Below are 12,702 nucleotides of genomic sequence, written 5' to 3'. Positions count from 1 at the left end.
GCCACCCTAGTCAGGCGGCGTGTATAGAATACTTTATCTTGAACATCACGCGGCTACCGCCTCTATCTTCGTCGGGGTCCTGGAGCCTCTAAGGATTATGCCTTTGAATGCGACCGACACGGAAACCCTGATTGTCGGGAGAACAGGCGTTTCGAGGTTAGAGTTTTCGTCGCAAGCCCCTCTCTGTCTCTCCAAGCTCCCCTCCTCGTCCTTCTAACACAACCGTGCCACTAATCCGCGGGCACTAAAAGAGACGCCGCTGCTGCGTGGCACTCAGATTACGCGCGAGGCGGAGAGCGATTGTTTAAGTATGGATCGACGGGAAGATTGGGGACCCAAAGGAAGCCGAATCTTCGCACGTCGTCTAACTGATAATAGCCTTCTCGGTCCCTTTCTGGCTCTTGAATTCCTAAGCCACGGCGGAAAGCTGGTACTCATTCTAACTCCGTGCTGTCTGAGCTGGATGAACTTAAAACTGCTCCTGCTTTCAGAAAGCCAGAAGTGTTCGTTACTGCCATGGCTAATACATTATTCAGTTCAGACCGGAAAGTGTGCGCCGACTGTTCAAGGAGACACAAGAGAAGAGTGTTTTACGGACGCCATTTTCGTCAAGTCTCGGAGCTAAACCTACGTTTTCTTAAAGGCCGCTGTACAAACGGGACGTTCTGCAGGGAAGAACCTTCTCTCCCGAAGCTGGAGACGGGGAGGGAAAGGGCCAGCGTTGGGTGGAAAGGGCGTCTAGAGAATGGGATTAGCCTCGGGGCGAGCCATCCTCTCGAGAGTGAGTGGGGACGGAACAAAGCTGCCGTGGGGTTCCGGCTACCAGGTGGAAGATAAGCTTGTCAAACGGCGACCTCGGATGCGAGGACGGGCACGTCAGAGAATTTGAAAATAGCTGCTTGATTAGCTGGACGACCCAGTGCGGACTACTGGCTCTAGAAGGTGACTCGGATGAAGAAAACTCGTTTTGCTCAAAACTCTAAAAGCATTGTGGAACGTGAACTCTTGCCACAAATAAAAATAACACATACATAAAAAACTACGAAGGCACCTAAGCTTTCTCCTATGATGTGAGAATGCGTGAGCATTACAGGCAGAGTTATGTTGGCGCAACTTGCAATAAAGAAAGAAAAAAAAAGTTATGTTGGCGCAACTAAGCGCAACGAATAGCGCTCTAGTTTCACGATCAAGAGGGCCTAGCTTCGAAACCGGGCAGGGGGTGGTTTTTTCTCGTGTTCTTTTTCTATTTCGCTTATTTTTTTTTGTTCGGTCACGTGACAATAAAAATCACATGAACAGAATTTTTTTTGGCCACGTCACCAGAGATTTTGTTTTTCTTATTTCTCCCTTTCTTCTGTCTTTTTCCCCCTTTTTTTCGGTTTACGCTCCTTTTTGCAAAACTCTTTGCACCTAGGGTGCCTACATGTTTGCACCCATTTCGCGTTTTTTTGGCGTTAGCCAAATCATTTTATTTATGGCAGGGAATTCTGCCGTACGTATATTATGTTGCTATATTAACAATCCTGGCTTGCAATACGCATAGAGAATTTCGTCCGGCAACCAGTTTGGGAATGACGAGGCCAAATTTGTGTTATAATTTTTTTTTAGGTATAAGCATAATTTCGGCCTCGTTATCCGTCGGTCTCTATGATTGGTTCTTCAAGTATCTTTTGGGAAGGCAGACGACTGGCATTTTTAGAGTGCACGTGTGTCGACCAGGGTGAACATTGCTGAAGCGCCTCCAGTGTGATTTTGGCCGTAAATAACTGAAGGCCCCGGGCAAACCCACCCAATGTAGGAAAGTATCTACCTTTCTGGTTTCATAGAGAGCTATGAAAGGGACGAATCCCCGCCGAGTCAAACTACCGGCTTGCAAACGCAATCGTGTTGACAATAGCTCCAAGGAGTTTGTATGACTCTCTCTGGCGGTGTGCAGAGGGTAAAGGCACGGAGGTAATATATGCTTTCGCCTAGTCACCTCGCAAACGGTTGGGTATTGGCTGCAGAGATCCATTTCGCTTTGTTTTACCACCGGGATTATAGCTTGATTTCTGTGTTCCTAATTTCACAGACAGAACGAAATCGCTTTTCTCGTGTGGCGTCATGGCGGTCAGACAGAAATCAATCAGTTTACCGGAATTCGACGCTTGTGCTCGTGCTATGTGCGATCACGGCTGTGCAACGTCAACAATGCATAAACTGCAGTTACTTGTACTCGTATTGCACCGTGATGGTACGACTATGACTGGGTAAACAGGAATAGGGAGAATGGGTGCGTGTGATTTGTTGAAGTTCAAATCAACAAATCAAGCTTCAACGAATGCGATAGTATTGCATTCACTCAACCAGCTATATGAGTTTTCAGACGGTATATACCTTCCAAGTATTCGATTCGTATTCTGCCAGTGGTACCTCAGCTAGATTAAATATCAGAATCCACGTTGAAAAAAAAAAAAAAAAGTTTACGGTGACTCGAGCCGCTCACGCGCCAAATCATGTTTCACGTAAGCGTAATCTTGGGGTCGATGCACGACGAGGGGTCTTCAATCATAAAAATAGTTTGATTACGATTATTGGCAACGCTAAAAATTTGAAAGCCAAGCAGTGAAGACAGCGGCGTTCTTATAAATATTATATACCTTTTATTTTACACTGTTTGAATATGCTGCCGTCGTTATGTTCTTGAATTATTGGGTAGCTTGTGGCGGACAGGGAAGTCTTGCAGGACCATATGATAGGACCTACACTAAACCTGCCGCGCTTCGAAAAATGTTAGCCCAATGCGTACAAGCTTGTTCAAGGCGGACGGAGCGTTGCGCATCCGGCAAAGCGCATTCAATCGCTGCCCGCGGCGATTTTTTTTTTTTTTTTTGAGCAGCGAAATAATTTTTGGTCAAGCAGCAGGCCCCCTCTTCGGCGGGTTAGGCCGGATTTAACCGGAGGCGTCTCCTAATCCATTCTCCGTGTTGTCCCCTCGGGGGAGGGCGGTAAACAGGTGGGGGAGGGCGGTGAAGGAAGGAAAGGAGGGCAGGAGAGGAGGAAACGCAGAAAAAGTGGAAAGCGCGAACTGTACGGCGGCCTTTAAGCAAGTTCTACCGGCTGAGGACGCCCAGCGCGTAAGCCCTGGAGATGTTCTGTGCAATAACTGCTACACAATGTTCTTGGGTCAGATTGAAGAACATAAGCAAGGACAGGAAATGTTGTCATCAAGCTCATCGCCATCATCCCTGAAACCAGCGGACAGATCATTCGTTGACGAGGAAGCCCTGGTCCTAGGAGTGTCTGAACCAATTGATGCTGCCGAAGTAAGTGTGACACCACTTAAACTCCCTTCTAGCGTGACCCCACGAAGTCGTACCGGCTATGTTAAGCGAAAAAAATCCGAGATAACCGCGGACTTCAAAAAGAAAATTGGTCGTAAACTAAGTGACGTGTACGGAGAACCTACGGGCACAGACAAAGAAGATCCATGCTCCTCGTGCTCCGACTGGGTCAGCAATTGACGAGCAGCCTACGTCAAGAGCGCGTCGCAACTAGAACGCTACCGCCTCTTAACTGTCTTTCCATCTAACCTCAAAAAGAAAGATATCCTGAAAGCAATTCCTGAAGTGACGAAGCATGCTTTGGACCAATCAAGAAAGCTGAAAAAAAATGGGGGTCTGGGCGTCACCTGACCCATACCAAGGACATGCTCTCGACGAAAACGATGTCGCTCTTGCGTTGACTTACTACACATCAGATGCAAAAGACTGCTCAAGACAAAGCCCGAACAAGAAGGATGTCGTGAGGCTTTTTATTGATGGTCAGGAAGTCTTCGTCACGAAGCGATTTATGACGAGATCTATTAGGGAAACCTACAAAGAATTCAAGGCGGCCAATCCCGAGTCAAAAATGGGCCTTACAAAATTTTATTCTCTTCGGCCCAAGTGGGTTAAGAAACACCCTGTACATGAAGTGTGTGTGTGTGTATGCTGCGCCAACTTCATACTCTGTCTGACATCTCTGTCAAATGCGGCGGGGAAGACCATGACCTTTGAAGACATCCAGAAAATGTTTCTTTGTGAAAATCCTTCCCAAAACTGCTTCTTGCTGAGGTGTGAAGCCTGTTCGAACCGGAAGGACATATCCCACGAGATGTTAGGGATGAGCGCTGAAGATGAACTGGAGTTGGCACAGTGTGAATCTGGTGGCGAGTTGGTGAAAAAACATTTGGAGGCCACTGCTTTTCTTAACGAACTCAACAAGTGGACGAAGAAATACATACCCCACTATTATATTCGGCGCGCACAACAGAGAGCAATATGGCTTGAAAAAGCAAATGTGAAGCCACGGGTCGTAGTCCTCCACTTTGATTTCGCCGGAAACTGGAGTATTGTGCTCCAACGTGCAGTGCAGGGATACCACTGGAAAACCAAGATGGTGACAATCTTCACCTGCGTTGCGACGACCACGAAGGGAACACTAAGTTTCGGCGTCGTGAGTGACGATACCTGTCATGATTCTGCACACGCGCTCTTTGCGCTCACAATGATTGAAGACAGGCTCGAGGAACTCGTGCCCGTTTTTTTGGAGCTGATCTATGTTTCGGACGGCGCTCCAAGCCATTTCAAAAATCGGCACCAATTACACGAATTTCAGAAGAAGTTTGTCGTCAGCAGGTGGATATACTCGGCGTCAGGGCACGGCAAAAGCGCGTGCGATGGAGTGGGTGGTGTGCTGAAGCATCATGCGTCACTGCATAACTTGAAAACAACTGAGCTGAGCTTCATAACTAACGCGCGTACGTTCGTTGGAGCTCTCGGCCAGAAAATCAAGGGGATAACGCTTCTCTTCATCGACCAAGAGGAGCTGTCCCGTTATCGGGAGCTTAAAAGGAAGGAGTGGGAGAAGGTAACCCCATCGAAAGGCATCCAATCTTCTCATGTGTGGAGCAAAGCAATGGGGGAAGGGGGAGGTGATGTGGTCCTAGAAAGAGTTTACCAAACCCCAGAATAGACAGAGCTAAATGGTGGGACCGTGAAAAGGCCGGACCGTTTCAACAGTGCGTTCATCCTTGTCCCCCTGTGAGTGCGCGCTGTGTGATCAGACGACGCGACTTTGACACTGAACTGACTGCAATTTGGACAAAGCGAAAACTGGCTCAGAATCGCATCAACCTATTGTTTCGAAATGTGCTACGTCGAAAGATGACTATCCCTATCCCAGGTGTTTATCACTGTTTTTGTGTGAGCAGCGCCGTGTATAGTATTGAAAAGGTACTGCGTCGTCTATTCGTAAACCAGACGGAATTTGGCGGTGTTCAATTCGTTTTAAAGTTTATATTTGTATTAACTTTGAGTGTATTTTATGTTAATTAGGAGTATATGAGACATTTGGTCAACACATTTTGATATATTTTATGCAATGCACATGTTTAGGCTACAACATGAAATATTACTTCCCTTCTCTGGTTACGTGTCGCATCTTGAGTTTAAAATTCCGAACTTTATATGTAATTGTCATATTTTCTTATGTCAAACAGATATGCAGTGCATATACATATGTGCGATTTAGTATCTGACGCTTAGGAAGTACGGTCTATTTTGTGCACATACGGGCTCTTTCGTAAAATAACGAGCATTTCGTGGCGTGTAAGGACGAGCATTTCGTGGCGTGTAAGTCTTAAAATGCGTTAGTCATGTGTTTAGGTTTCATTTCTATTTGCAGTGATTCATGCCAGGTTACTTAGACGTTTCCCTATGACTTAAGTTTGTCCGTGAGTTTAGATGTTACGTACTTCTCCGTCAATACATAAGGCGAAGCTCACACACCTTTCAAATCACCCCAGTGCCAAGTAAATAAATGTTGTAAGGATAAATATTGTTACTTCACTTGCTTTTACGCTCAGATATTGTGGTAAGTACTAACATTAAATAGAAAAACTTTACATTGGCCAAAATTCTGCTCAGCAAAGCGCCTGTGCGAAGTCCCGTTCAAAACGCTCATAGCACGAGATTCGAGTCTTAATAGCGGCCATACAAACAATATATTACAATTTCTGTTGGTAGTTCCTGATAGACTACTATATTAACTAACTGTGAATAAAAAATGAAAAAAATAAAAAGTGGGTTTTTTTAGAAAATCGACTCCAAACTTGCTAGTTTTTCGAAATATTCGTTTTTCAGGCACATGTAGCGCAATATATACTTGTGGCAAAATAGTGAAATTATACTCAAAAGAAAGAGTATAATTGGCGCTTCACGGTGATATAAAGATCATAAAAATAAATTGATTAGGTCACACAGCACAGCTTGCTGAACTTCGTCAAATATCGTCACAGAGAGGCGGTTTGACAAATAAAAAAAAAATCATTAAGAATGTTATGACCTGGACGCTTAATTAGCATGAAAAAGCCTATGTCTAGAGTGTTCCCAAAAAGTTATATTGATGTAGCGTAAAAAGTAGGGAAAAGGGATGGAGTGAAATATGGCACCTCCGATAGGCTGGAAAAACATCAATTTCCACCTTGACCGCTTCAACGGTCCATAACTTGAGAACAAAAAATCCGACGAAATAACCGTTTGCGTCTTCTTTTATTATAGGAATTGCCCCAAAACATATATTTTTTTCGTCAAAATTAAAAATTCGACCCTAAATCCGTGCCTGAGTTGAGATGAAATCACCCATATATATATATATATATATATATATATATATATATATATATATATAGAAACGAAAACAAACGTATTAGCAATGAAGGGCATGAATGCTGCGAACTTTTTCAAACCGAAGTTTCGATGATCTAATCAAGCGGTTCGAAAGATTTGACAGATTTTGAATTTTCGAACATTTTTATCGTAAAATTCGACCAAAGTCGAATTTTTGACCATGTTAAACCAAGAAGTTCGATGCTTTTCGAACCGTCGAACTTATTACGCTAAAAAAATTCTATCCTTTTCGAACTTTCTAACTTATCACGCTGCAAAATTCGATGCTTGTCAAACTTTCGAATTTGATAGACCAAAAAATTCGACAATTGAAGTTCTTGCGCTAAAAGGTTCAAAGCTTTTCGAAATTTCGAACTTCCTACGCTAAGGAATGAGATAATTTTCGAGCTTTCGAACTTATTTATGTAGAGAATTCGAAAAGTTTCGAACTTTCGAATCCTGAAAAGTCAAAAGTTGACGAACTTTGAACTTTTAGAGTAAAAGTTCGACGTTCGTCGAACTTCGAAAGACCGGTGGGCGGTTTCATTTGAATTCATTAGCGGGGTACATTCGTACTTTTTTTTCTCGAATTTTTACATGCGGTTCTACGTTCCTCACGAAAGACAATGCCGTTTATTTCAATGTTCTGGCGCGCTTAGTTTTAAAGAAATAAATTCTCGATGGGGCGAGGATGGGCGATGGCTTTTTGACGATTGTCGTTTGTGCCATATTTGAAGCGCGCTATAGCCGAAGCTATTTATGGTAAAGATGTTAAAGTTTTTAGGAATGATCTATGTATAGCTTAAGTCAGTGTCGTCTTAAGATGTGATTATTCTTATTCAAGGTGCGTTTCGAAGAACTGTCCAAACATGTATCTTCGGGCAATTATGCCCTAAACTAGGTATTTATTTTCGTTTAAGTTGTTTGAGGTATCGCATTTAAATTAACACCACAGACAGTATATATCATTTCCATCTGCAGAATACAAAATAATGTATATACTTTTTTTTTCACGTTAGGGATTAAATTACCTCATGGGAGAAGATTTCTAATATTGTTCAAGTTCAACACGTCATTAAAAGAAGACTTCTTTTTGTTTCACGTTTTTTGGGACGTCTTTCTTTTAGCCTATACACATATACACATTTTGGTGGGAGAAACTTGTTTCGAAGTTCTGAGCCTCTGCTTATGCAAGAATACAACACTTCCGGCGAATTCTTGATAGTTTTTTTTTTCTTCATCTTTTTATTTCCGCAGTTACTGTTAAGCCAACTTTTTTGTTTATTAATGCACAGTTATTGAGGTCGAAAAGACATTGCATTGAACTTCCGATCCATTAAGCATGTGAGAAGTAGTGCCTTCTCACAAGGAGTTTCCGACAATGACCATCTGCGCGATCTTTTATGCAGTGAACAGCGACAGTAGCTCTACATATGCATGATTAATTACAGATTACAATAAGTTCCATCACGCCCTCTTTCCCCGTATCGTTTTCTTTAACGGCCCAAAATATCTGGAAGGGGGGAAGGCTGGCTAAAGCCCCCCCCCCCCCCCCCTTTCCCCTCCGTTTTTCCTCTTCCGACGCATCTTGAATGGTAGAACGCTCCTCGACCTCGAGTTCTTCCGGCTTCTGTGCTTTTAGCGAAGCCCTCCCTCCGTCCCGGAAAATAAACCTCCAGGACAATTACAAACTTAACTTACTATATGCCAGCGTCACTTGGGCTGCGTTCTATCGGATTTCTACCAGCGTGCAAGGGGTGGGGAAGTAGTTTGCCAGATCGCTTCAAGTTTATTCGGAGCCTCAACCACCTGCCAGCCCCTGGCTGTTTCGAACTGGATGAGTATCGTAAAACAGTGCGTTTGTGTGATCGCTATTGCGTGATGCACGTTAAAGGCACCCCCGGGCTGGCGGTCACAATTACTGATCTTAGGTTACTCGTCACTCTACACTGGCAATAATTCCAGTACATCCAAGACACTCGTCGTCTCATTTAATTGCCTGACCAACTTTGCGGAGTCTAAATATCACACCCTAACTTTCCTAAACCTAACTTCTCCGAAATGAAAATCAATGAGTCGTGAAAACGTTATTTAAAACTGAAACTGTGGAAGAACATGAAAACCGGACGTCGAACTTTGAAAACTTGGACTTGAAAGAAAATCAAAATCTTCGAAGGTTTTTTTTTTGGTTTTTTTCGAATTTAACGTTAAAAGAAAATGGAACCCTTGAACTTTTCGAACTTTACGTAAAAATAAATTTGAAATCTTCGAATTGTTCGAACTTCATGTTTCTAAATATTACAAGCGTTCGAATTTTATATCCTTTTCGAATATCTCAAATTTCAAGTTAGGAAAGTTCGAAATCTTCAAATTTCTCGAACCTCAAATAAAAACATATTCAAAATATTCGAACCCGAAATTTTAGAAGCCGTGAAAGCTTCGAACTTTTTTCAATTCGAAACTTTAATGTGATGGAAGGTTGCGAATTTTCGAATTCGAACCTCGCTCGGTACGAAAAAATCTATTCTTTTTTTTTTAATCCGAACCTCAGTTCGCTTTGAAAATATCGAAACCTTTAGATATGGAACCTAGGGTTGTTCGCGACATCCCTAATAAAAAGATACTGTTTTTATTATTAGAGCTCTGTTTCACTGCAGTGAATGCCACATGTGCCCACAATCTCATTTCTTGTTTTTACCAACTTAGGCTTACGTAGATTTCGGCTCACAGAGCAGTTTCGTCTTTCTTTTTTATTCACATAAAATTATGTTTTGAAAATTTGGCATTCCACCCCCACCTGCGTCTCATTCCGACGGATTTTTCTGTTTTGTGAAATGCGCAGTTTCTTCGTGCGGCTCGAAAAAACTGGCTTCATCGATCCTACCCTTCATGTAAACAAGCACCTGCCGCGCATCCCCTGCGAATGCTTTGTCATTGCCAGGATAGCGGCAGCCAAATAGAAATTTGGGCTAGTTGGTTCATGATCAGTATATACAGCGCCAAAAAACGGCAGGACAAAGACGAGAGTAAACAGGACGAGGCGCACTCGCAACTGAAGTTTATTTAGGAAAAAACACATAATAGCGGCAGCCAACAGCGCGACACGTGTGCGACGTCATCAGGCGAAAATCGAGGGTTCCCAAACGAGGACGCGGTAAAAAGGACCAGTCAGAGGCAAGATCGAGGCACTCACTGAATAAATTCGCGCATTTCATTCTCGGACCTCCCCCCCCCCCCCCCCCCCCCCCCCCATCTGATGTATGCTTCTTACTCACCGAGGCATCCCATTTTCGAGCGTAGATAATCGGAGCAATGGCATCTTGAAGCTTCCGTACCCCGGGCTTCTGGACGCTCTCAATCACCCTCAGCACGAGTTGGATGATGAGAGTAAATTCTGGGAAACAATCTGGGTGAAAAATAAAAAAAAAAAAAAAAAAAATGACAAAGGGTTTCTAATAACGAAAAGGGTTAGGGTGGAAGCTCCCTTGCACCTCTTTACACTTTACCATAGCGAACTCGGTAGAGGAGGCTGCCTCCTTTCGAGCCTTGGCTCTGCTAAAGGGGAAAGGGGTGGGAGGAGTATCCCCGGAACTCTTGGCTCTTGTGATATCTTACGACGAGAGTACAGAGTGGCGTGCACGCTAGCGCCATCTATGAGGTGACCCTCGCAATGAAATCTTGCTGGAGCTAAGGCCTGTTCTGCGGTATTTGCGAGATCAAAATTAATACTATCAACAAAATATAGTCGTTTATAACGATGTAAAAAAATTTCAAGCCAAAAAAAAAAGATGCGTGATAGAAAGAGGAAGAAAATGGCAGAAATTTAAAGTGTTAAGTGCTTCCCAATAGATGGCACAAGTGTGTTTGTTCGTCGTAAGATATTTTAAGAGGTTTTAAGGCACACGTTCGTAAGGTCGTAGTGTGAACCAGCCTTTACGCCAACAGCGGTCATAAAATGCTACAAGGCGGACATTTCTGCGTCTGCTGCCTCGTCTAGTCTGCGTCTGCAAACGCAGACGCAACGCAAGCTTGGTAATCTGATCACTTTTGGAAGTACTCATATCGCTCATAACAGTTACAATCTTTCCTTGCCCTTCCTAACGGCGCCCTTTTGTTTGAACGAGTTTCCTGCCAAGGAAACCTCGAACAATGTCTTAGACAGGCGAATATGGTTTACCGAAATTGGTGGATTAAGATGACGGGTGGTTGTTAATTCGGGCATTCGAATTCAACAATGAACAGTACGAAATATGTTTCTTTAAAGGGGCAGACCAATATTATCTTAAAAATCTGAAGTAAAAAAAAAAGAAAACTACCGCTTACATTTTTAACTAACGGTCAATTCTTCTCAAGTAAAGAGGTAACCAAAATGTATACTTTTTAACTAATGGTAATAGAAATTATTACTTTTTCGAGTGTACAAGAATGTTTACAACTTAAGAAAGCCAGGCCTATTCAGATTAGGCTTCTCTATTCTCGCTTCGGGGTCTTCATTAACTGATGCCGCAACCGCGGCTAGCGATAAGATGATGATCCTGTGCTCGGCACGTCTCGCGCTTCTTAAAAGGGAACTCCTGGCGCACAGAAATGCCGTTCATGGCCACAACTGGGAAATTAGAGTCGTATATAGACATATTACAATATATGACCCCATATATGGCCTTATTTTCCCAGTTCTTGATAGGCCGGCAATTTTGTACGGGTCCAGCGATTTTTTTTTTCTTCATACTCTTCAATTTTGCTGGAATTAGAAAGACCAAATAGCCCTTTCACACTTGATAGCTAAAATGCCCCCCGCCCAACACGCACACACATTTACACACATACACACGCACGCACGCGCGCGCACGCACACACACACGCACGCGCGCCCGCACACGGACACACACACAGGGGTGGATTGAGAGGGGGGGTCCGGATGTCCTGATCCCGCTCTTCGATTCGGCATGGGTAAAAATTTAAGGCGTAGAAACGGGAAAGGGGGGGGGGGGGGGTCTTAAACATATGATACGCTGACCAACACATGACTCCCCCCCCCCCCCCCCCTCAAGAAATACCTGCGTCCGCCCGTGCAAACACACACACACACACACACACATATATATATATATATATATATATATATATATATATATACAGGGTATTTCACGCAACTTGAGCCACAGTTTATAAATATTATGGTCCACTTTCGAAAGACGAATCTAAAGAAATAAAATGATCATTGTTGAGCAAGTCAGGCCATTTTTTTGTACTTTGCCCTATTAACTAATTAGTTCAGACCAAGTATTGAACTTTTAAAATATTCAATTTAGAGGAACATTTCTAATCACAAAGTTGTAGAGTGTACTAATAAATATCCAATTGGGTGTTTTTTTATCAAGAAACCTCTAACAATGTTCGTTTTTCAGGGCTTAAAGAAAGCTAACGAATCATGCAAAAAAAAAACAAAAAAAAAAACGTGTATCTTTTAACAGCGCTTTGTCAACAGTGTTCTATTTAGCATGCAGGCCTGTTTATTCAAGCCACGGCTGAGAGCGCTGCACTTCAAGGCTGTCAAGCGCGAAGTCACATGTTTTTTTTTCGTAATTTGCGGCACCTTTTAGAAGCCCACAAAAACCAACAGTGTTAGTGGTTTCTTGATGAAAGCTATTGAATCAGACGTTTCTGAGGACGCTCTCCAACTTAGTCATTGAAACGTCTGCTCTAATTTGAATATTTCAAAAGTTCAATAATTGATCTGAATTAATCAATTAATTGGGCGAGGTACAAAAATAGCCTGACTTGCTCTAGAGCCTAAATAATGAACATGCATATTACTTTAATCTCGTCTTCCGAAAAAGAAGGAAAATAAACGTAAAACTAGTCTTATAAGTTACCTGGAATACTATATATTTGAAACTTCAGATTTAGCGGGTCGCTTTAGTTCGAAAAGGAGACTCTCTACAGGTCCTTAAATTTCCCTACTTTTCCCTTCTTGACTACGTCACTAGCGGGAAGGAGGACGGGTGACACT

General features: G+C 43.0%; 1 protein-coding gene across 1 annotated transcript in view; it reads right to left on the bottom strand.

The window, feature by feature from the left end:
• The window catches only part of LOC115325237 (cytochrome P450 3A6-like), a 73,806-nt gene that overhangs the window by 49,071 nt on the left and 12,033 nt on the right, over window positions 1-12,702 (bottom strand). Inside the window, exon 2 of the mRNA XM_042293573.1 lies at window positions 9,965-10,141. Within this exon, the coding sequence (XP_042149507.1) occupies window positions 9,965-10,141 (177 nt within the window). The remainder of the gene's footprint in view (window positions 1-9,964; window positions 10,142-12,702) is intronic.

This window comes from Ixodes scapularis, unplaced genomic scaffold (genome assembly GCF_016920785.2).
Source record: "Ixodes scapularis isolate PalLabHiFi unplaced genomic scaffold, ASM1692078v2 PGA_scaffold4__175_contigs__length_147842914, whole genome shotgun sequence".
Taxonomy (NCBI): Eukaryota; Metazoa; Arthropoda; class Arachnida; order Ixodida; family Ixodidae; genus Ixodes; species Ixodes scapularis.
Note: the sequence above shows the minus strand (reverse complement) of the source record. Positions and strands in the feature narration are given on the sequence as shown.